The sequence below is a fragment of the Salarias fasciatus genome, chromosome 6, assembly GCF_902148845.1.
Source record: "Salarias fasciatus chromosome 6, fSalaFa1.1, whole genome shotgun sequence".
NCBI lineage: Eukaryota > Metazoa > Chordata > Actinopteri > Blenniiformes > Blenniidae > Salarias > Salarias fasciatus.
In genome coordinates, this window is record NC_043750.1 from 30,062,417 (window position 1) to 30,085,643 (window position 23,227).

General features: G+C 46.4%; 3 protein-coding genes and 1 non-coding gene across 6 annotated transcripts in view; 2 read left to right on the forward strand and 2 right to left on the reverse strand.

The window, feature by feature from the left end:
- The window catches only part of LOC115390373 (eukaryotic initiation factor 4A-III), an 11,834-nt gene extending 2,227 nt beyond the window's left edge, over positions 1–9,607 (reverse strand). Inside the window, exons 1-12 of one of the 2 annotated variants that reach the window (XM_030094218.1) lie at positions 9,339–9,492; positions 8,230–8,302; positions 8,079–8,145; positions 7,938–8,000; positions 7,721–7,853; positions 7,084–7,164; positions 6,843–6,984; positions 6,622–6,760; positions 6,324–6,439; positions 6,096–6,203; positions 5,879–6,006; positions 5,732–5,748 (exon numbers count right to left, since the gene is read on the reverse strand). In XM_030094218.1, coding sequence (XP_029950078.1) covers positions 5,732–5,748; positions 5,879–6,006; positions 6,096–6,203; positions 6,324–6,439; positions 6,622–6,760; positions 6,843–6,984; positions 7,084–7,164; positions 7,721–7,853; positions 7,938–8,000; positions 8,079–8,145; positions 8,230–8,302; positions 9,339–9,492 — 1,221 coding nt within the window. Of the gene's footprint in view, positions 1–5,676; positions 5,749–5,878; positions 6,007–6,095; positions 6,204–6,323; positions 6,440–6,621; positions 6,761–6,842; positions 6,985–7,083; positions 7,165–7,720; positions 7,854–7,937; positions 8,001–8,078; positions 8,146–8,229; positions 8,303–9,338 lie in introns of those variants that run through there. The other variant, XM_030094219.1, reaches the window with a different exon arrangement.
- LOC115390374 (heme-binding protein 1-like) lies at positions 811–5,235 on the forward strand. The gene is made up of 6 exons (XM_030094220.1): positions 811–942; positions 2,442–2,636; positions 2,727–2,812; positions 2,889–3,030; positions 3,115–3,298; positions 3,658–5,235. The coding sequence occupies exons 2-6, from the start codon at positions 2,477–2,479 to the stop codon at positions 3,830–3,832; spliced, it is 747 nt and encodes a 248-aa protein (XP_029950080.1). The 5' UTR covers positions 811–942; positions 2,442–2,476; the 3' UTR covers positions 3,833–5,235.
- Positions 1,577–1,648, forward strand: trnad-guc (transfer RNA aspartic acid (anticodon GUC)). Its single transcript has one exon. It is a non-coding gene; the product is annotated as a tRNA-Asp (tRNA).
- Positions 9,608–16,977: 7,370 nt separating the features above from the next.
- LOC115390676 (myotubularin-related protein 7-like) lies at positions 16,978–21,917 on the reverse strand. 2 transcript variants are annotated; one of them, XM_030094613.1, is made up of 14 exons: positions 21,670–21,917; positions 20,698–20,823; positions 20,439–20,601; positions 20,192–20,349; positions 19,922–20,050; positions 19,703–19,837; positions 19,408–19,540; positions 19,201–19,310; positions 18,957–19,082; positions 18,815–18,864; positions 18,493–18,693; positions 18,228–18,362; positions 18,029–18,155; positions 16,978–17,411 (listed from the first exon to the last, which is right to left on the reverse strand). In XM_030094613.1, exons 1-14 carry the CDS (start codon positions 21,700–21,702, stop codon positions 17,073–17,075), a joined length of 1,965 nt encoding a protein of 654 aa, XP_029950473.1. In that variant the 5' UTR covers positions 21,703–21,917; the 3' UTR covers positions 16,978–17,072. The 2 variants fall into 2 exon arrangements, with proteins under 2 accessions (XP_029950473.1, XP_029950474.1); XM_030094614.1 differs by having other exon boundaries at positions 17,198–17,411; positions 17,965–18,155.
- Between the last annotated feature and the right edge of the window lie 1,310 nt (positions 21,918–23,227).

Below are 23,227 nucleotides of genomic sequence, written 5' to 3' on the forward strand. Positions count from 1 at the left end.
AGAGAAGATCAAACCTGCAACCTGGAGATTGAACTGAACTGGTATCTGACTCCAGTGCACTGAAGATACAGTATGTGTTGATAATAGTGATAAAGTTATTTATATTCTAAAGAAAATCTGAGACTCTTTCATTACCTGCTTGGTAAATATTCAATAACATCTAGGTTGGGATATCAAACAAACACTTCAACCCATGAGGTACTGCTCCTCTCAGTGTCACATGAATTATTTGACTTCACACTTATGAGTTTATTGGAGTTTGGAGAATGTAAAGGTAAAGTACAGATTGTTCTGCCTATATTCTCTCTTTCCCCTTCTCTCTCTCCTTCACCCCCCATCTGACCTCCAACCAGAACGGCAGAAAGTCTCCACCTCTGATTCTACAGATTGAATCCTGTTGAAGAGGTTTTCTTTTTCCGCTGTCTTGAAGCTGGTATTGTTCTGAGGTTTTTTTTTTTTTTTTTTGCTTATCAGTAAAATGGCTTTCTTTTTACAGTAAATAAAATTGAATTGAGTCTAGAACCGAGGTGTGGCGAGTAAAGGTAAAAATAAAATAACAACAGATGCCTGAAAATAGCAACACGGGATGTGTGAGTGTTTTCCTTTTTTCCCTGGTCCACTCCTCAGTTTTCACGGTACTGGTTCGTCCACCGCTGGACCACCTGTGCACGTGCTCCCCTGAGCGTGCTCAACTGAGCCTGCAGCGCCCCCTGCCGCCCCCCGGAGGGAGCGGCCTGCAGGAACTGTCCCGCTGAGAGGAGAGAGGGGAGGACCAACAATTTCTTACAGTTTGTGTACATGACGCGGAAACAGCTCTTACTCTGAAAAGCCGCGAGCGAAGCTGTGGAGCGGAAGTGAAGGAGAAGCGCACAAGGCTCTGTTTGTTTTTGTTTTTGCTGTTCTTGTTTGGACCCACCTGCGGACGGGTGCCACCAGAACCCGGTAAGTCCAACCTAATGGCGTGGCGCTGCAGCCTACAGCTTCCAGCCGCAGCCGTGCCAGTGACCGCGGAACGTGCTAACCGCGTTAACCTAGTTAATCGCGCTAACTAGCTTCTGCTCCGTGCTAGCCGTGCTTCCTCCGCCGTGTTTACAGAAGCCCGGTGCGCTTCGGTCCGGTTCTGGGGGCTTTTTGCCTCTGGTCTGGTCCAGTGGGGGCCGGGGCGGCGAGCTGTAGGCTGCAGCGGGTGATTGGATCCGAACAGAACCGGTTCGAAGCGGATCAGAGGCCCGGAAGAACCCGTCGGACCCGCAGTGACCTACTTTTGCAATGGGCTTGACACGGTTTCCGACCCGGGTCTGACCCGATTTCTGGCACGGCTTCAGACCCTGGTCTGTCCCGATGTAATCAGATTACCGCGGGGTTGGAGCGCTGTGGAGGGTCAGAGAGGACGCTGCGATCTCAGTGACTGATCAGCTGGAACATGCGTACATCTTCATTTTAGTGCCTCGTTTGAAGCTTTTCAGCTACTATAAACCATATTTTATTACTCAACCACAGTATGATATATATGTGGGCAAAAAATAAGCCTATTTTGAGTCGAGATGACGTCATAGTTACCAAGGCTGGTATCATCTCCTCGTTAGTATAGTGGTGAGTATCCCCGCCTGTCACGCGGGAGACCGGGGTTCGATTCCCCGACGGGGAGTGATAATTTTTTTTTTTCCCCCCACCACGAAAATCTCCCCGGAATTGACAGAGCAGTGCTGTCAACGCTGCTCTCATGTGAACGAATGACGAGTTTAAGTTTTCCACCGCACTCTTCAGCCACCTGAACGCAGCAGCTGGCCAGCGGAGCCGGGCTTTCAGGACGACTTGGCGACCGACTTTCTCTCCCTTGATGCTTATAGATGTTGAAAACCAATCATAAAGGCGTGTCAGACCTTTTATGAGTCCCGTTTCAACATCTGCTGTGTTACTAGCAGCAAGAATTGCTGTCATGGTCGTTACATCCCCATTACACCCTTGTTTTATCGTCATTAAATGCTTATTTCAACTTTGTATTCGCAATATGTCCTAATTCTATCTTTATTACACCCTCATGTTATCACCATTTTTTTCCTGATGAGATCTTCTTCGCATCCTGATATTATACCTCATGACCCCTTCATTACGTCCTCATTGTGTCTTCCTTGCCCCTTCATACTCTCTTCATGCAGATGAGTTCAGTCTGATTTCCTCATATATGTACATCCATACAAAGTACATGGAAATCCATTCAGTCAATGCATGGATTGTGCTTGTGGACTCTGCGATGATGATGGATTTGTGTAAATAATGAAAATAAGAGCCTACTTTGTTCTGGTTAGGTATTAGTTTTTATCACAGTCAAAATAACTTTTACACTTCCTCAAACTGACCCTGATTAATAATGCTGTGGTTGTGATTGATCAGATAGCAAGCAAGAGCTCCGCCTCCAACCTGTCGTATCTTTCCTGCAGAACCATAAATCATCAGATCAAAGGTTTCTCCAGTCATGGCTCTGATCTCCCTGGAAGACCTCGACGGATTGGACGATGAGCAGCTGGACGATGACATCACCGACAACCCCGAGCCAATGGATGAGGACGACTCAGGCCGCCTGCTGGCACACTGGCAGGCCGTCGCCAGCACTCACCAGGTCTCAGTTCCTACAGGTGAGGAGGCGGGGCCGGTACACCAGGCATCTGGATCCTGGTAAGGGGCGGAGCCAAAACCAACCAATTCTCTCTCTCTCTCTGCTATAGAAATGACCGGCCCAATCCAAGAAATGACTCGCAACCGCCAGCAAAGAGAGCCTCTTCCTTTTGCCACCATCTCCAGCCACGAGAAGGTTTGTGGGATGTGTGTCTTTGTGTGTGTTTGTGTGTCTGTGGTGCAGCTGACTGATGTGTGCATCGCCCCTGCAGATGGGGGAGGTGCAGTATGAGGAGCGGGTGTACCCAGCAGGCTACTGGGCCTGCGTGACCAGAGGGGAAGACCTATATGAGCAGAGTATCTCGATGGGCTTCATGAAACTGATGCGCTACATCTGTAAAGAGAACTCCGCAGGTCAGAGTTACTGACCACTCCCACCTTTACGCTGATGTGCTGTTGTCACATACTTGCGTGCTGATGTGTTGTTGTTGCCTACAGGTAGATACCTGGGGATGACGGTGCCTGTGATCAGTAACGTCCACATGATGGCGGACGGGGTCACGTTTGAGAAGGACGTGGAGACGGCGTTCTTCCTGCCCGCCGAGCTCCAGAGCAACCCCCCGCAGTCCTCCGACCCCGAAATCAGCATCGTCTACAGGGAGCCGCTCAGAGTGGTCTCCAGGTGAGGCCGTCCTTCTCAACACCGTTAGATTTCACGCATTGTTCCAAAGGAAGTGTGTGTTCAACTTTTTTTCTTTTTAAATATCAGGATTTGCGTTGATAGACTAGTTGAGTGAATTATTCAGAGACAGTGGTTTCCAGGAGTTTCCCTGTGTTTATGTGGCGGTTTCTGTGGATTCTCTTAGTGCCTAAATGAGATTTTGTCAGCTATTTATCTTCTGAGAAATGGCCTTGCTGACTTGTTTGTCTGTCAGCGTGGTTATCATCCCTCTGACCTTCGACCTCAGCGGTTGTCACATGCTCCCCCTCTTTGTTGTTGTTGTTGTTGTGCTGACCTGCTGCTCTCTGACTGTCCATCAGGGTCTTCTTAGGGACGACCACGGAGGAGACGGTTGGCCGTCAGATCAGTCTGCTGTGGGAGATTCTCGGTGTGGGTGAAGACCTGCGGCGGGATCAGTACATAGTCGCCGTGTACGAGAATCCCAGTGTGCCGCGCCGCAGGAACGAGATCTGGTTCATCCGCCGCAGCCTGTAGGCGGCCCCATCCCCATCCCCACCTCCCATCATGCCCTGCTCCTTCCTCTCGTCCTCCTCTGATTGGCTGGTCAGTTCTGTCTGACCACAGAGGTGGCGTTCATTCTGTCGAACTGACCAATCACTGACACTGAGACACACCCTCTCCCATCAGCTCACACCTCACAGGAGACGTCTGTTCTGATTGGCTGTGACAGGCGATGATGTCATGAGCAGGAACTGTGACTCAATTTTTCCCCCACGAGATCATTTCAGAGACCCCGCCCACTTTAGGTGAGGAGGCGTGGCCTGTGGGGGAAAAAAGCTGAGTCATGTATCAGCAGCAGGTCTGTGTTCAGTTTGAGACGATTATTGTAGTGTGTGTGTGTGTGTGTGTGTGTGAGTGTGTGTGTGTGTGTGTGTGCGTGGGAGAACATATTGTGAGTAACATACACAGATCTTATTGCTTACATAAACTTTTATTACTTGCACAAATCACCGATCTTATTCTACTCCACAATTTCATGACGAATATGGAAATGAAACGTTTATACATGAAACTCGTCACACAAATACAAATTTGACTCCGTTGAAGACCTGAACATGGCGGTGCTTCAGTTTCATCCACTACTTTTATTTGTGAGTGACCAAACCAGCATTTCATGACGTGTCGTTCATTTTGAGGTTTATTGATGATCTTAAGCTGCTTTCAGAGCCGATTCAGCTTCTGTAACGTGTTTGGCCGATCAGCAGATTTTTACACATCGTGTTTTCCCAGATAGCTGCACTCATAGTCTGTGATAACTTGTTTTTTACAGATTCGGTTACAGCTGAAGAAAAAAAACTTAAAATCTCCTATAGTTTTAAATGTACTAGTGAGAAAAATGAAGTTTTGATCCTCAGGTCAAACCTATGAAACGAGTGATTCGCCAACAGTTTGACATCTCAAACTGTTTATTCTCAGGTTGAATCTGTTTGATTCAGTCACACAAGAAGTACAAGGTTGCTTTTCAGAATATAGAAAGAATTTTTACAGTATTTCTCTGAAGTATATGAACCAATGAGATTCAAAGGGATATTTTTCTGCAGCAGAGCTGTGTTACAGTGGATCGTACGAAAGCAACAGGATGGAAAACATTGGTTTGTAAGATGACTGTGATCTTGACTTTGAGGCGGAGCTGCAGCAGAAACGTCCCCTCATTCCCCCTGTCAGTGGTTACCATTGCCTCGAGCCTCTGCTGCCCCCCCCCCAACCCCCCCCCCCCCCCATGGTGGTGGAACTGCTGCTGTGATGAGGGTGATGATGATGATGATGATGATGATGATGACAATCGTCCCGCTTTTCACGGTCAAACTGTTTTATCGTGTTTCCTTCTGCTCCAACATTTCTGTAACAAGATCTGACGTAAATAAAATGATGAAAAGGCAAAAGGGAAGTTCCTTCCGTCCATCCTGAATGTTTACAGTATATCCTGTAGGGCAAAACAGACACACACACTCGCATTCAGGAAATCCATCTAGTAAAGAGCTCTAAAGAGAACCATTCTCAGACATACCTGCATAAGCTGCAGGGCGAGGGAGGTTGACATACCTGTTCGGGCTGAGCTCTCACTTTTAATTTGTTTTATTTTAATCAGTGCTGAATGTGAAGGGTTATTGGTTTGAATCCTCTTGAGGTAGAACCTGTTCAACAGCTTTCACTGTGGCCTGACCTGCAGCGCGATGATCCAGCAGGGGGCGCTTCAAAAAAACCAGACAGACTGGGATCCAAAACAAGTTTATTTACAAAAAAACAAACCAGAATGCTGACACTTGCTGTCAACTCGACGTTCAAATGAGAAAAAAACATTAAAAGTATTCTTTTTAAAAAAAAAATCAAAATAACAGTAAGTGAAGGGGCGGGGCTCCAACGTGACGCCACTCAGATCAGATCGGCCACTGTGGAGAGAGAAAACACAAGGCAATAGATTAGAATAAAAACACTCAATCCAGAGGGAAATTCTGTAAATCCCAGCAGGTTGCTATGGTAACCAGAGAGTGAGGGATGTGGCACTGTGACTGGCCGCACCGTTCATGGGCATCTCGTCGATCTGTGTGGAGTAGTACTGCTCGATGTCGCGCAGGATCCGGATGTCGTCATTCTTCACAAAGTTGATGGCCACACCTTTACGGCCGTAACGTCCAGACCGACCAATCCTGGAAGAGGTCGGAGGTCACGGGTGAGGTCAGATGGTGCTCAGACACAGCCTGAGGTTAATGTCTTTGTCCCTGTGAGAGTGGTTTACCTGTGGATGTACAGCTCTCTGTTGTTGGGCAGGTCGTAGTTGATGATGAGGGAAACCTGGGGGACGTCCAAACCTCGAGCCCACACATCAGTGGAGATCAACACACGGCTGAAACACAGAGTCAAGACTTCAACACAGTCTCTACTGGGAAGACCAGACTCTGAAGAGGTTTCTAGTTCATTTTCTCAGTGCTTCTGCTGCAGGTTTACAAGGCTGAGAGCTTCTTACCTGGCCCCTGATCTGAACTCCTTCATGATGGACTCTCTCTCCTTCTGCGGCATGTCACCATGCATCGACGACACCGTGAAGTTCGCCTCCCTCATCTTCTCCGTCAGCCAGTCCACCTGAGTCACAAAACAAATTAATACTTTACTAAAGAAACGTTAAGACTGACAAAATGTTTTAATCTAAAACAACAGCAATAGATCCGTTTTGCAAAACACAGTATATTTCAGAATGAAAAGGCAGATTTTAAATTGTATTAAATTCAACGCATGCAGAAGCAATTCCTCTTCCGCTCACTGACCTTCCTCTTGGTGTTGCAGAAGATGACGGCCTGTGTGATGGTCAGAGTGTCGTACAGGTCGCACAGAGTGTCGAACTTCCACTCCTCTCTCTCCACCGCCACGAAGAACTGCTTTATCCCCTCCAGAGTCAACTCATCACTGGCGGTGACACACAGGCACGTTAGGACGGATGCAAACGGAGCTGGCTTCTCCCGATGGCCCTGAAGGCCTCCCCTCTCACCGTTTGACCAGGATGCGGATCGGGTCGGTCATGAACTTGTTGGTCATCTCCAGGATCTCGTGCGGCAGCGTGGCGCTGATCAGGACCACCTGGGTGGCGGGCGGCAGGTAGCGGTACACGTCGTAGATCTGCTCCTTGAAACCTGAGCGGGAGGTTCAAACAGTGGTCAGAAGACGCTTCACGGAGCCGATCATGGGACGTTTAACGAGCGTGTGGCGGCGGCGGCACAGCTCAGCCTCACCTTTGTTCAGCATCTCGTCAGCTTCGTCCAGCACCAGCATCTTGATGGCCCTCGTCCTCAGACTCCGACGGCGAATCATATCTGTAGAAAAACAATCCGCCCGTCAGCCAGCGATGACATCGCCACAATTACATGATTGGAGTGTTTAGAACGTTGTGACATCAGCGCAATCAACATGTTTACATCATGACACTTCAAGCTCGAAAACATCATTGACATGTTTACAAAAGGATTGAACGATTTCAGGAAAAGAAACAACTGCAATTTTTCTGGCAGATTATCGTGATTTTGATTCAATTTGCAATATTTCTTCAAATCAAGCTTCAATGCAATCTTGTCCATGCACAATAACAGATTTAAAATTACATCATACCATCAAAACATTTAATGCTATTTACTCTGATGTAAGGACGAATAAAAAAAAAAAAAAAGGAAAGAACTGCTTCTAACGTGTTTATTGCTGAAAAACATGCATGGACATTATTTAAAGTCTCTTTATTACAACTGAAGATATACAATAGTAATACACAAAAGGATAAATCATGATCATAATCATTCAATGCTTGGATTTCAATCAGAACACAATAAATCATTCAGCTCTAGTTTACATCGGCTGCATGACTATCAGTGAACTCACCGAACACTCGTCCCGGCGTGCCAGACACCACGTGCTGGCCGTAGTCCAGCTTCCGGATGTCCTCGCCCACGTTTGTCCCCCCGATGCAGGCATGACACTGAACGTTCATGTAGTCTCCCAAAGCCAGCAGCACCTGAATGGAGCACAGAGAGGGAGAGCCAATTATAATACAGCTCGCCAACGAATGGCTGGCAGGCTGCAAGGAGGACGAGGTTACCTTCTGTATCTGACCAGCCAGCTCTCTGGTGGGAGCGAGGATCAGAGCCTGAGTCTCCCTCACCTGCACACAGGAAACACGTCAGAGGAAACAGCCAGACACATAAGGGTGTCTGGAAAATGAGATGAGCTAAATGCTGACCTGGATGTCCAGACACTGCAGCACCGACACACAGAAAGTGGCCGTTTTTCCAGTTCCAGACTGAGACCTGAACACATCAGAGAGCAGTGGTTGGTTGGTGGTGGGGTTGAGTGGTCAGGGATCGATATGACTGACATGAATCGACACTCACTGAGCGATGACATCCCGTCCTTTGATGATCTGCTTGATGGCTCTCTGCTGGATGGCTGACGGCTTCTCGAAACCTGCAAAGCAAAGTATGAGGAGACCACACACACACATTAGAAAAACGTTGGTTTTGCCGCACAAAGACTGATTCTTAACTGTCAGACTCCTGATGTTGAAAGAGCTCTGTTTGTCTTCAGGGCTCTAAATCTCAAGTTTTGCTGTCTGAGAGTTGTTTTAGGCTCTCTGTCCTCTCGTCTTTCTTACAATCCACCACATCATAACTGAAGTTAGTGTCAGACGCTCTGATATTAACACTAAAGAACTGAAGAACTTTAGGGCTTGCATTTGCTCAGGAGGATGTAGCTCATTTTCTCCGATTCCACCCTGGTCATCTCCCTTACTGCTACCCTCAAGACAAACGTTACAGAACCAAAAGTCCAGGAATAGCAGTTTTAGAAGCATCTTTTTTCCCCTAAGGCCAAGCTCAGACTGAATAGATCATTATGACTGAAATAAAAAAAAATGCAATAACTGGCTTATTGTATATCAGTGTTGTTTTATAAGAGTGTTTCTCAGACAATGCACTATTCTTAAATTTTCTCCCTGTTCATAAAGGCATAATGTAGAATTTTCACAGACGACACTTATAATTTCGTTGTTTTTAACAATGACAAAGATCACTCTGATTCTGTAGCATTTCTCAGTGTGTACACGTGTTGAACTGTCTTTCAAGAAATGTATCAATAAACACATGGGATTTAAGTGTACAGTATTTCATGTTCGTTTTGAAATCATCATTAAGAAAACTCATTGGCGTGATTTGATCACGTACCTAACAGAAATAAATTGTTTACTCCAAAGCTAAGGATCTAATATTATCCGAGAGGAAGAAAAACAAACTGCGCAGCCCCTGGCGGGCGCGTTAGCTAATGGCTAAGTATAACTAGTTTTAAAGAAAAAAAGCGGTAAAACCGATCTAGAGTCACGCGATATAACCAAGAAAACAACACAGATATTGGTTGAAATAGCTAGTTCACAAAAAGCAACGCTGGCTTTAGCTCTCATAGCGAGCGCTCTCCCTCCGTCCGCAGGCCGCGCGGATCCCCGGCCTACCGTAAGCATAGATGCCGCGGAGCAGGTCTTCCCGCAAGCCCATGGTGTCGAACGTGGGGGTGACGTCCACCTCCTCGCTGGTCTCGAACTCCACCTTGGTCATGTCCTCCTCCTTCAGGATCCTCTTCCTGCTCTGCGTCCCGGCGGCTGCCATGTTTCTACGAGCTTTTTGATGCGGATGAAGGTCTTTTCCAGAGTCCGGAGATTAAACTTGAAACGTACCGACACCGAGCTAGCAGCTAACAGCTTACACACCGGGAAGAAAGACCGTCGGCCGCACGTGTCGCGCTGATGACGTTCTGCTGTAGGCGACGCAGCGTGTGACATCACTACGCTCGACCGGAGTGATACTTGACGCTTTCGCCATATTGGGCCGGGCAGCATTGATCAGTTTTAGTAGTTCTTTGCGTTTCGTAGATATAAATCACGAGTTTTGGAAAACTATACCCGTGAGGAGACCACAGTTTCCAGGTCTTGGGATGCTTTCGTTCTAGTCTTGACTTGGTCTTGGCCCCTCCATGTCTTGGTCTTCACTTGGTCTTAAGTTGAAGAGTCTTGACTACACTTCTGGAAAATACGTTGGCGTTATAATTCCACATTTTATGTATATTGTTTATTTAGTTTCGTTTTTATTACTGTTTTTCAAGGAGTACAGTTTTCGTTTGTTTTTCAGTCACTTATAAACACACAAGTCTCTTGTGGAATGTTTAGATTCAGACTTAAGATCAACACGTTAGAGCATGGGCCTTTGCTATCCACCATCTCCTCCCAGGCCTTTAATTCTGTGCTTTTATGAAAAAGGCCAAACAACTGACTTGAGATTATTACTGTTTATTTCACTGATATAGCCAAAAGTAATGTTCGATCCAACAAAGAAGAACCCACAGGACAGTCCCCTGGGGGGATCTCCCTGAAAGGATCCCAAAGTCATGTGTAACAATCATTTTATTACATTTTTCTTCTGGGCTGGGCCTGCCCCGACAGATGGGTTGGACTTGATTCGCAATGGGACAATTTTGTATTCAGCTGCCAACCGAGAGCTGATGCCAATATCAGGGATGTTTGAGACATTAATGTGTGAGTGTTGTTATCTCTGGAACATTTTGATGACATTCAACAGCACATTTTCCAGTCATGGTAAGCATGTTACAATAAACTCTATATAGGGTTGATTATGGCTGTCTCCTTAACTCATCATGACAATAGTGGTAATAATATTCCACATATTTCAGGCCCCCCTTTGATATGATTTTATATTAACAATCTAAAATTGTGTATGTGTGTGTGTGTGTGTGTGTGTGTGTGTGTGTGTGTGTGTGTGTGTGTGTGTGTTTGTGCAAAGGTAGGTAAAATAGCCTGCCATCAATCCTCAATGACGTAGTACCGCCCCCACTCGGTACATTCCGATCTCAGACAGGATCCTTCACCAATCCCAAAGCATGTGCGACTATGTGTAAGCATGTAGTGGTATTTAATGCTATTAAAAGCAGCAAGCGTTCTTCATTGCATTTTGCATGTCAATCAGTATATGTACAAAAATGAAAACAAAAACAGCAAGCGTTCTTCATTGCAGTTTGCATGTCAATCTGGAAATGCAAAACAATAAAAACAAAAACAGCAAGCATTCTTCATTGCAGTGTGCATGTGTAAGTCAATCTGCTATACAATACAAATGAATCAGTATATAAATCAAAAGCAAATCAGTCCATCTAGCATTTCCAGCTGACAGTGAGGAATTTTAGGACGTTATTGACACTTAATCTCAGATTTAATTTGAAATATCATTATCATAAAAACAGTTGTCTGAATTCCAGAGTACATATGTGTGTTCAGCGAGAATATATATGGATATGTGTTAGCATTAGCAGCGCAAGTGTTTCAATCAAATGGGGAGGGGTAGGGAGTGATCTTCATCAGGTCATGGATTCTTCTGGTCCCGGTCCACATCATCACCTTCTTCAGCATCAGAACCTCCGGGCTCAGAGGCAGACACCAGTGGGTTAAATGTTAAAGAGATTACTTGAGGGCCAAATCAATGCACCTAACGGTGAGTGCTCTGATACAAGGGATACAGCGGCACCCAGTGTGTCAGCACCGCTATGAATACAATGAGCGGCACAAACAATGCTATAACATATGATTTCCACTTCCTCAAGTTTTTCTGCCCTGTTACAATTATCAATTCCACAGTGTTCAGCCAATTCCTCTGACACTGTGCACAGACCTTTGAAGGCCTTTGTGAGAAACTTATCAGGAGCCATGTTGTTTGGGGTAAATTTGCAGCAGACTCTATACAATGTTCTGCAGGTGCCACCTTTTTCAGCCAAAGCAGAATCCAGTGCCATTCTGTTTTGATAAGACATCGTAGACATGGCTCTCACTTACTTATGTGTTGCTTCAAGCACACAATCTTTTTGTTTGGCATTCTTGGACAGAGTTATCACGTGTCTGGGCCTCCCAACACAAAATGGGCACGACAGCCAGGATTGTGATAACCAACAGGGTGATCAGGCCTGATTGGATACCGCAACCCAGCCTGCAGAACGGCTTATCATCCCTCCTCTGAGGCATGTCCGTCATCGTCCTCACGGTCAATGTCCAGGTCTTTCAGGTGCTGTCTGATGTCGGTCAGTCGTTGAGTTCTAGTGAGGGCACACTGAGTCTTGTGCCACCGGTCTGTGATCGTCATGTCAGGTTTACACACTATAGTCATTCACCTCGGCCACTTGTGTGGCCTTGTGAGCTGGATCTTGTAGCTGGATCTCGTCCGGGTCCTGGGGGACTTTCTGAACCTGTGAAGACAGACTTTACATGACTTTGTTTAGTGTTTGCAGTCAGTCAGTAATCTCTTTAACCTGCTTTTTAGCAACATAAGGTTGGTAAAAAAAACAAAAAAAAAAGAAAAAAAGAAAGGAAAAAAGGACAGTTATGGACCCAGTTGTCTTTTGACCTGCAGATTAAACAGCCATCCGTCCATCTGGGTCTGAGTGTCTGGCACAGAGGTGGCTAATATCTCCGTCCTTGATTCCTGTACATTCCTCCCCCTCTCAGAGGCCGGTGACCACGGCCTGCCTGTGGGGCCGGATAGATAGGAGTCAAATCTGGGTACATCACCGGGGCTGGCGGCTCCAGCTCTCCTGAAGTAGCCTGTTTTTTTTCCTTTTTACTATCATTAATTCTTTGTCTGGCTTCCTGTAATTTGAGTTTATTTAGCTGAAGTAGTAATTCTTGCATCTCTTTTTTTTTCGTCTCTTCCTCCTTGTGTTCTTGGTCAATGTAATGGATCACGTGGGCTTTCCACATCTTGAAATCCATACTGGTTAGACACGGGGTGTCCTTCAGTTTAAGTGATACTTTATGGGGAAGTGATGACTCCACGACACTGCGGTACACTATCTCCATGGAGCCGTGCAGAGCCTCCCCTGTTTTTTCTTGCCATTTGTTTTTTGTACGCAAGATGTATTCTGAGCCCGATTCACCCGGCTTCAGACTCATCTTTGTAAGTTCTCTGTTATTTATATTTGTTGGGAACATTTGTCGAATATACCTCCATAGCTTCCCACAGTGCGCTTGCAGTTCTTCGTGATCGGGTATTTCATTCGTGCCGACTCTTTTCTCCAAATATGACAGCTCAGATATTGTGAGAGATGCTCCCGCACATTTCCGGAAATCTCCCATCGTGAGGACTGAACCTTTCCCCAGTTCCAGAAAGGCTCTGATCCAGCCTCCCCCTCCCTCCGTTAGCGGTGGGAGTTCAGTTTGGATGATTTGCATGTCGTGGTTTGCAAATGGTGAGTATCTTGCAGTCTGTTTTCGTCCTTGTGAAGTTGCTGTTATCAGGGAAGAGATTCCTCTGGAGGCTGTTTCGTCTTCTGAATCAGAGTCTGGGTGTGAATATCGGCTTCTGTGCAGATTTAGTTTTCCGTCCAATGATCCATTCGAATTCCGGGGTCTAATTGTTGCCACCTCATATCTTCCTCTTCCTCTTTCCCGGTCTCTCTCTCTTCTGTCGAGTTCCATCCCCTCAAACTCTGTCTCTGCCAGTTTTCTGGTGAACTCCGACTCCTCCCGGTCCTTTGTCTTTCCTCCGGTTGTTGTAGTTTTGAGATTGATTGATGTTTTTGTGTGCGGTGTCTGTATGTGAATTAATTCTTGGACCTCAGTGTCGCCCCATTCGTTTTCCTCGCTAGCCTCTCTCAGCTCCTCAGACCAGTAATTTATTCCACATATGACACTATAAAGGCTGAGATCGGAGTCACTGATGGGTGAAAGGGGTCGTGCCTCAGCTCCCTCAAGGTTGCCGAGAAACACTGCGTCTCTCTGTGCCCTCTCATCCTCAGCTGAGTGGTGACCTCTTTCCATCTCCTGAATGGCTTTTTCTAAGGCCGTTAGATCTTCGCCTATGATTGTAGCATCTGCCAAGTCCGTTGCTATGTACATTACAGATGCACGTTCTGATTCATTGGAAGCCATCCCCTCCTGTCTAGCGTCCTCTTGTGCTGTCTGCAGTGCGTGGTTTTCAGTGGTTTTTTCAGTGGTTTTCAGATTTCTTCTTTTCAGGTAATGTGCAGTTCCGGTTCGTTTTGCCAGATATTTTTTCTTCTGGACCTCTGATCTCCACCCAAACGACTAACGGGCCGAAGTCAGAAATTTAGAAAAGGTTTTCTGCTTACCTTTTGGTTTGAGCTCCTCTGTCGCTGGGTGATGAAAACAGGTCCTTCTGAGAGAAACTGCGGTTCCAAATTAGCCTGTTACCAAGAAAAACCAGGGTCTCAGCATCAATTGCTGGAGTCTGGGACTTTACCGTCCGCCGTCTCCCCCTAGTTCTTTACTTGGTATAAAAACTGACTTGAGTTTATTTGTGTTTATTTTACTGACAGCCAAAGGTAATGTTCAGCACTCTGGACCCTACAGAGAAGAAGCCACAGGACAGTCCCCCAGGTGCCTCCCAGTCTCTCTTGTCACAATCATAACATCTTTCTTCTGGGCTGGGCCTGCCTCTAAAGAGGGGCTGGATTCGGTCTGCAATCGGACAGTTTGGTATTCAGCTGCCAACCGAGAGCTGATGCCATTATCAGGAATGTTTACGTGAGTGCTGTTATCTCCAGAACAAGTTGGTATGTTGACATCTGACAGTGCATTTTGGAAGCCTGGTCAGCACATTACAATAACTCTGTCAGGGTGAGCTCTTCCAAACTCATCTCATTTGCAGGAAAACTGCTGTAACTTTTCCAGACGTGAATCTAAAATAAATACAAATGTACTGTTCACTATTACTTTTTTCCCTGCACATGAAGAGAACACTGATGTGAACAGGGCCATATGTATCGTCCAGTTACTTTGTCTTATATGACGATCTTTTCGTTTCCATCCCTCCCCACAATCCACTTCCCCCGGCCGCGAAAATGACTTGTTCTGTTGACGTCTTTCCATTTTTCTCTATCCTTTAATCTCAACAAGAAGAGAAAAAAAAATCTCCACTTTTGAGTCTGTTTCTGCAGGTTTCTTTCCATTAGAAACCAGATTTTCTTTCCAAGGGGAAAAGTTGTTTTTTCTGTCTCCCTTTAGATGACCTGCTGTTATTGTGAATATTGTTGTGTTCGTGTCTCTCTGAGGTCAGATCGCTTTTATAAAACACAGCAGATACTGAAAGGAAATCAGGGCCAGACTATCTTATTCTTCCCACTCTGTTCTTGGTCTGTCTGCCTCGCTGTCTGAATCGCCATGGTAACCAGCTGATTTGAGCAGCTCTCAGCCCTGATGTCCGTGAGGATGATTCTGATTGGCCGATAGAGTTATGTGGACCAATCAGAGGCTAGTCTACACTTACACAAGGAGCGACTGAACCTTTAGTCATCAGGTTTTTTTGGCTTTGTTTTGTTTTCTCTTCTTAAAAGTTCTTTAAAGCCAGTATTTTATTTAACTGAAAAAGTGCACTGGATGCTGTGTGTCATCTTTTTATAAAAGTTTTTTTTCTAGTTTTTTTGTTTCATCAATTTGTAAATGGAAAACGTTACGGCAATTAAATCTTAAAAAGGTCCATATGCTGAAATGTCTATCAAGAGAGTGGAAATGATGCTATCATTTCACTGTTTATTTTACTATTTTGCACCAATATCATCAATTTGGTGATAATTTACAGCTACAACAACTACACTTAATGAATCTGCATGTCTGTAGAAAATAAATTAAAAAAACTGAATCAACTGAAAAGGAAGCAGACATCATCGATCCGCTGGTTCAGTCTTCAGCTGTATGGGAGTAAAACGAGTCTTTCCCTTTAACTGTGCATTTATTCATGAGCATTAACATCGATGGACACAGGACACACACACGCACGCACACACACATACACAAACGCGCGCTACAGGCTACACAGAAAGGAGGCAGAGTAGTGAAGACTCTGCTTCTTCCAGTTGACTTCAGGGACTGATTTTAACTACAGAAATAAGAGAACCAAGTTCAGTCTGAAGGCTTTGCACCTTCTCTTCCAGTCTGAGGACCAAAATAAATAAAATCATAATAAAAAGCAAATGACAAAAAGACAGAAAACTCCTCTTTTTGTTGTAAACAGGTCACTACAGTGTGAAGGATGAGCGCCGCCCCCCAAAACTCCCTTTAAAACAGCAGGTTAGTTCATTTGAAATATCTGCTGGGTTTTTGTTACACTTGCTTCACATCATATCATCTTTTTAATTCGTCTACATTTCAGTCACAATAAAACATCAACAGTTGAACTTTAAGCCCGTCCAAAGCTCTGTGGCGGCCCCGAGAGGAGGCCCGCCCCACACTTTGAACACCACTGTTGTTGTAAACATATTATTTGTTCACATTGTTTGAATTCTTTGTTCCCTTTCTGTTTCTTTGTGCTTTCACAGCTTCCAGTATTTTCAGTGTTACTCGGTCACACTGACAGACTCCCTGTACGTTTTATTTTGATACTACCAGAGGACCAAGGTCGTCGCCTCCTGTTTTTATCTCACCAAAGCCAAACTTTGGGACTTTAATCAAGGCTGCTATGATAACTCCCTCATTGTTTAAGTATACAGATAAACTGAAAGCTATGTTTTGATTTAAAATTGCATTTCCTCCCTGGTGTCACTTCATGTCTGAAATTCGCGACAACCCGCCTTTAAAACGTGCAGAACAGAAAGCATGGAGGAGGGCCGGGGCGTCTGAAGTTAACAGGAAGCGGAGAGCCTCCGCTTTCACATTTTGCTCCTGAAGAATGGAGGAAGACTGGGGTGAATCTGTGGTTTCAGAGGAGACGTGATGTGGTAACCATGGGAACTAGCATCTCTCTTCCCGTGTGAGGTGTCTTTCTAAAAGCTGCACTATGGAGTATTTTTAACTGATGTATTTCGCAACGATGCAACTAATGAAGGAAAAAAAAAAAAGAGGCGATGTCTCTGCGGTCGTCTAAATGTGGCGTCCAGGAGTCAGGAAGCGAAGCAGCTCGCCGCAGCCTCTCCAGTCCTGAATATAAACACCACAGAGGCCTGAAGTGGACACTACACTGATTCACTACTGCCACCTAGCCAGAGTGGAATTACTTCAGCGGAGCATGATGAACTTTAACTGCACAAATAGGAAGTGAGTCCTCTTAAAACATTAAAAAAAAAAAAAAAAACAAGAAGAAAATAAAATCCAAAATTGTGGTTTAAAAAAATCTCCCTTTCTCCTCAGACGGGAGTCACACACCGGTTCGTAGTGGAACTCGCTGGGTCACAGGGTTCAGACCCCCTCCGGCTCCGGGTCTCCGCTGGACGAGCGGCTGCTCAGGTCGGCCACGCCCGACTCCAGGTCGCTGCAGGCCGAGAGGTCATCGGGGTCGTGACCTTTGTGCGGGGCATGTTGCCCTATGGGCAGGGTGAGGGCGGGGTCCTCCTTGGTGTGAGGCCTGTGATCGGGCGGTCCCTGGTGGACGGAGGGGGGGGAGGGGGTGGGGTCAGTGCAGGCAGTGGGCGGGTCCGGCCCGCTGTGTCTCGGCCACAGGAGGTCAGTCCTCCTCCTCCTCCTCTTCACCTCCACCTTCTCCCACGTGATTGGCTTCCCGATCAGAGCTGCAATCCTCTACAAACGCACACACACATCAAAAATTAAAGTGGTCCCAGTATATTACATACAAATTTACCTGTAATCTGAGGCACAAAAGACATCGATCGATTCCCACATATTTCTCTCTTTGTTATAGTCACAGCCGCTGACTGTGCTCTGAAAGCCATAATGCTCACACATAAATATCAAGTATTTAATCCTTTAAAGGTGTAGAATGTGAATTTAAAGTAATAAACCTTTAAATATTAGGTGGTAGTTGTGAATCAATGCAGTGTCAGGTTAACTAACTTATTAAATATCAACTTTTTTAGTGATTATTATCAATATCCTTTATTGTGTTCACTACTGGATCTGCAGGACAGACGAGATGCTGGAGAGGTTCATTTAGAAAGGTTTGAACACACTGCACCACAAACTGTAATCATACACCATTTTTTTCTTCACACTGTCAAATTACTATCTGCACATTATTGATCAAGGTGGAAAGTGTCTGATTCCAGATGTAACAAAGGGTGTATATGTGTGAGTGTGTGTGTGTGAGTGCCGGTGTCTCTGTGTGTTTGGATGCCTTGTCTGGAGCCCGGGTGGTGCTGGTGCTGGTGGTGGTGGTGGGCGGTTCCTCCTGGCGCTACCTCCTGGTGATTGGTCAGCTCCTCCTCCAGCTGCTGCGACTCCTCCCTCACCGCGGACAGGAAGTCAGCGGGCGACTGGCGAGGGGGCGTCGACTTCTCCACGTGGTTGTAGAGACCCTTCCACATCCTGCAGGACGCCACAGACTGGTCAGCTCGGAGTGTGTGCGTGCGTGTGTGCGTGTGTGCTGCAGTGACTGACTTGAAGCAGTAGGGGGTGGTATTGGGTCTCAGGACGCCTTGACTCTGGCTCAGCTCGGCCTTGTAGAGCGGGTTCATGAACTCTGCTCGGTCCTTCCACAGCTGAGGCCACACTGAGTGAGTCAGCTCCCGCAACCTGGAGACACACACACACACGCACACGCACACGCACACGCACACACACAGATTTCAAATTAAAACTGTAAAAATTCAAATATGAACCCATTTTTAAGGTATATCCTTATATTCTTAATGTGTGTTCGTACCTCAAGTCCCGCCGCTCCTTCTCGCAGTTGCCCAGGAAGGTGCCGTACTGGCAGGAGTACACGTGCGTGTGCACGGCGATGAGAAAGCGCTCATTGAACTGGAAGGCACAGGGGAACTGCTCCGACAGCTGCCACACACACTCCAGGAACTGGTCCATGACGGGAGACACCTCTTTGGGGTCTCCGTCCAGGTGGGCGTACCTGCAGGGACACGCAGAGAGGGCGGAGTCACTTCCTGGGAACCGTGAGGGGAAGTCGCCGCTGTCGATCAGTCTGTTTTGATTCCTGACAAAGAGGAAGTGATGGAGACGGTGTCACTGACCTGTGGGAGAACTTGTGTCCGAAAGAAACCCAGTCTTTCTCTATCAGCACCTACAAGACAGGAGGAGGAGGAGGAGGAGGAGAGGCTCCGTCAGGATTGCAGGAGGAGGCAGCAGACTGTGTGTGAGGTTTGAAACAGCTACCATGAATCCTCGGATGGTTCTGTAGTACGGATCCAGCAGAACGCTGGACACAGAACAGGCCTGCGCGGTCCGGTCCCATCCATCAGAGCAATGAACCAACACACTGACGCCTTCATCAGCCACTGCCTGCACACACAGACACACACACACACAGAAAGGGGGAAGTCAGAATGAATTTTATGATATTTCCAACAATAAAGTTGTTTTAAAAGTGTTTCTGTGGAGACACGAGCAGCGAACGCACCCTGGCGATGAACGCTCCGGCGTCCAGCACAGCTTTAATGTGTTTGAGCCAGCCGGAGTTTTCCAGACCCCAAAGGAAGTCCGTCATGGAGGGAGAGCGCAGCTCTCCCACTGAGGAAGCACGGGAAGAGAGTAGGAGATCAGTACGCACACAAACACACACGCGCGCGCACACACACACACACACACACACAGAGTGAGGAGTTACCGTCGACGATCTTCTGCTGGCTGCTCCTCATCACGTGGATGTTCTCGATGCCGATGAACTGCAGCTTGATGTTGGTGTAGTGGTCCTCGTTCTCATAGCCTTTACCTGCTGCTTTGTTAGCCATCGCATTCAGCTACACACACACACACACACACACACACGCACATATACACACAAACATTAATGTTTCTTAACCACATTCTCACCACATTTTATAAACTACTATATAAAAAACTGTGTGTGTGTGTGTGTGTGTGTGTGTGTGTGTGTGTGTGTGTGTGTGTGTGTGTGTCACCTTGGGCCGGGTGTCCACCACATAGATGTATTCACTTCCGGGGTTGGACTTCATCACAGCCTGCAGCATCATCTCGTCCTCCTGGCAGCGGCCGCTGAACCCAGACAGAGGCTGGCTGCACCGACACACCGCGGCCTGAACACACAGCTCCATCACCACCGCGATCTTCTTCATCATCACCGCCCTCATATCATCATCATCATCATCATCATCACTGACCAGTGTGTCCTGGTGGAAGTAGGACAGAGCAGGAAATCTTCCTCGGCTCCTGAACTTTGAACTTCCCACGATGATGGCAGGCGTGGCCGACTTCGGGACAAAAAGCTCTGAGGGGTACGTTTCACACACCTGCAGGACACACACACACACACACACACACACACACGGACAGGTTGAACAGCAGTGTGAAAAGATGGCGGCTGGTGATCATTGTTTGTTTCCTTCGATGAGGAACACCTGATGTTCTCTGACCACTGCGTTCCCACTGACCCGGTACTCGCTGTTGGCTGCCGTGGCGACCCACAGGTTGTTGGGGAGGCCCATCCTCCTGTAGTCGGCAGCCAGGTCGATGAAGGCCCACGACTCCTCCCTCTGCTCTTTGTTCACGTTGGGGTTGAAGGACAGACAGTACAGCTCACTGTACTTCTCTGAGAGGGAGGCAGGATGGATTAGTTTATGTCCAGAATGTTTATAACCACACACACACATACACACGCACGCACGCAAACACACACACCTGGTCGGGACAGCCTGGCCAGCGAGGCGTGGACGTCCACACAGTCTCTCTCCTGCTGGATGAGGATGTGAAAAACCCTGAAGTCTTTACAGCGAATGACCAGCTGGCTTCCTGCGGGGGAGGGAGGGGGCCGCTCCACACTGCTCACCATGCTGTGCAGCACCTGACACACACAGTACACACACACTTCCATTATCGTCGTCTTTGTTACAGTCATCGTGTGTGTGTTAAAGATGAGAGGCGGCGCTCGCAGACTCACCCAGGTCTCTCTGCGCGTTTCCGGGTTGTTCTCGATGAAGATGGTGTGTGTGGCGGACAGGTAGAGCGTCCCCACGCTGGACTTCCTCTGACCCGCCGAGCGGTCCAGCAGACGGACGTTTTCCACCTGAGAAACACAAAAACACACCCAGTAAACACGACGCTCTGCAGCGAAGAACTACAGACTTCCTGGACTGGCAGAATGTAATAATAAATTATCAATGCAAGTTTTTGACGTGTTTCACTTGAAGAAATGGTTAAGAAAAAAAACAGTCATCAGATATTTGTTGCGTGTATTTGGTCACATTGATTATAAGAGACAGTGACTCATTGAGGCCAGAATGTGGAAACAGGATTGTCGTTATTGTGCAAACCGCTTCCACATTCCTTCAGCTCTTCCAAATGAAGACATGAAAATGTCAAATTCAGCCACAGAACAACAACACACAATCAAAAGCTGGTGTTTTTCCTCTGAAATCAGGTTTTGATTCTTTAAAGAGATCGTTCATGCCTCCAGGAGGAAAGTTTTTCGAAGGATTAGTATTTTGTGGCTTCCCGTTATTTTAATATATAACAATGTGATGATTACTATACAGCAAAGGGAACATATTGAGGTTAAATGTTTGAATTCTTTAAATATTCTTAAGTCACACTCAGAATAAAATGTATATGTATTCAAAGAAAGTCACTTTGTCTTAATTATGTAAATCATTCACTCAAAAAAAGCTGATTTGGACAGCATTTAATTAGATTTATTTCAGTACTGACATAGGAGGTAAAAATATAGATATTTTTTCCGTTTAGGAGGAATGTAAGGTGAAGCTGCGCGCTGACAGAACCTGTTTCCCCCGCAAAGGACGCGCCGAGGAGCGGGACAGGTCCCCGGGAGCAGCCCCGGGGAGAGAGGCCGACAGGAGGCCGGAGGAGACCGCAGGAGGCCGGTCGGAGGCGCGTGTGTGTTTTTTCCCTTTACCTTGGGAGTCCGGATGTGCTCCATCACTGACATCCAAAATGGAGGCGGAGACGGAGAGGAGGAGGCGGGCAGGCGGCGGCCTGTCCCCGGGTGAACGCGCTCTCTCAGGCCGCGGCCGCTGCAGCGCCGCCCGGAGCCTTTGTCATGTCCCGTCCGGCTGAGAGCGCTCACCGTGCGGGCGGAGGACGCGGCTCCGGTCACTGCTGTCCGGTGAGCCGCACCGAGCTGCCCCGTTACCTGTGACGTAGTCACGTTCACGGCGACGACGTCATCAACTTCCGGCTGTGCGCTCCACAATAAAATGCGCCATTTCTTTGAGAGCATCTCAAAAATTACAAGGTTAAAAAGTTAAAAACTTCAACAAATTCATGTTTTAGGAAAGATTTCTTCCAACGTTTGACTGATGAGCAGCCAACGTGGGAAAGCTTGCAATTTTATTTTTTTTAATGAAATAACTTAAATAACCAAAATGAGGAAAGGTAGTCAGTTTCTTGTTTGTTTATTTTGGGTTTATTTTTTTAAGTTCTTGTCTTTGCTGAAGGATCGATTGCATTTAAAAAAAAGTCTGAACACTTCTTCTACTAGAAAGGTGCTTTCAATTTAAATATGTCCTTTAATTTGTGTCTACAACATGTGGTAAATCCAGTAATCAAAATGTGTAATTTGATAAAATAATCCATAGTTTAATCCTCATATTATTTCTGTATTCTTCTTTTAAAAAATTAAGAAAAGATACATTCTTCTTGGAAAAGGCGAAACCAGTTCCAAATAAATATGATAATTTTTTTTTATTTTGACAACTACCACCATGCATCCGGTGAATAATTATTTCAGTTTTGATCATTTGTTTCAAGCGCGTGCTCGTGCGCTCCAACGAGAATGCGCACAGACCGCGTCTCCTGCCTTTGTCGGGTCTTTATGGTGATTTTTTCCGAATAGGAAGCGAGAGAAAAAAGGAAAGAGAAAGGAGACACAAAAATGTAATTGAAAAAACCACAAAGGGATGTAAGAGGGAACCGTAACTAAAACTCAGCGATAAATTAGAATGAGGGCTGGGAATGAGAAAACCAGAAACACAGAGTAAAACACACACACACACACACACACACACGCACGCACGCACACACACACACACACACACACACACACACACACACACACACACACACACACACACACACACACACACACACACACAAACATTAAACTGCAAATAAATTACATGAAGGCACAGAATTATTAGAGAAACACAATTTGACAACAAATGAACTTGTGTGTGTGTGTGTGTGTGTGTGTGTGTGTGTGTGTGTGTGTGTGTGTGTGTGTGTGTGTGTGTGCATGTGTGTGTGTGTGTGTGTGTGTCACGTATCTCAACACGTGGTTTTAAAAGAGGAAGACTGAAAACCACTGGCAAGGGTTTCTCGTGAGTGAATGAATCAGTGAGTGAAGTGTTGGAATGAAGTGAAACAATTAAAGGCTGAAGCTTTAGGATCCAAACCAGTCTGTGAGGGTTTTAATCAGCTGGTGAACCTGAACTGTGAGCGGCACAATGTCACAC

What these genes read in the sequence shown, in the direction of transcription:
- LOC115390374 (XM_030094220.1), top strand. Translation starts at nt 2,477, where the DNA reads ATGGCTCTGATCTCCCTGGAAGACCTCGACGGATTGGACGATGAGCAG. An exon ending in CTGTAAAGAGAACTCCGCAG is followed by an intron (nt 3,031 to 3,114) that starts GTCAGAGTTACT and finishes TGTTGCCTACAG; the next exon opens with GTAGATACCTGGGGATGACG. An exon ending in CCGCTCAGAGTGGTCTCCAG is followed by an intron (nt 3,299 to 3,657) that starts GTGAGGCCGTCC and finishes ACTGTCCATCAG; the next exon opens with GGTCTTCTTAGGGACGACCA.
- LOC115390676 (XM_030094613.1), bottom strand. Translation starts at nt 21,702, where the DNA reads ATGTCAGTGATGGAGCACATCCGGACTCCCAAG. An exon ending in TGGTGGACACCCGGCCCAAG is followed by an intron (nt 19,541 to 19,702) that starts GTGACACACACA and finishes GTGTGTGTGTAG; the next exon opens with CTGAATGCGATGGCTAACAA. An exon ending in CCAGCAGAAGATCGTCGACG is followed by an intron (nt 19,311 to 19,407) that starts GTAACTCCTCAC and finishes GTGCTTCCTCAG; the next exon opens with TGGGAGAGCTGCGCTCTCCC.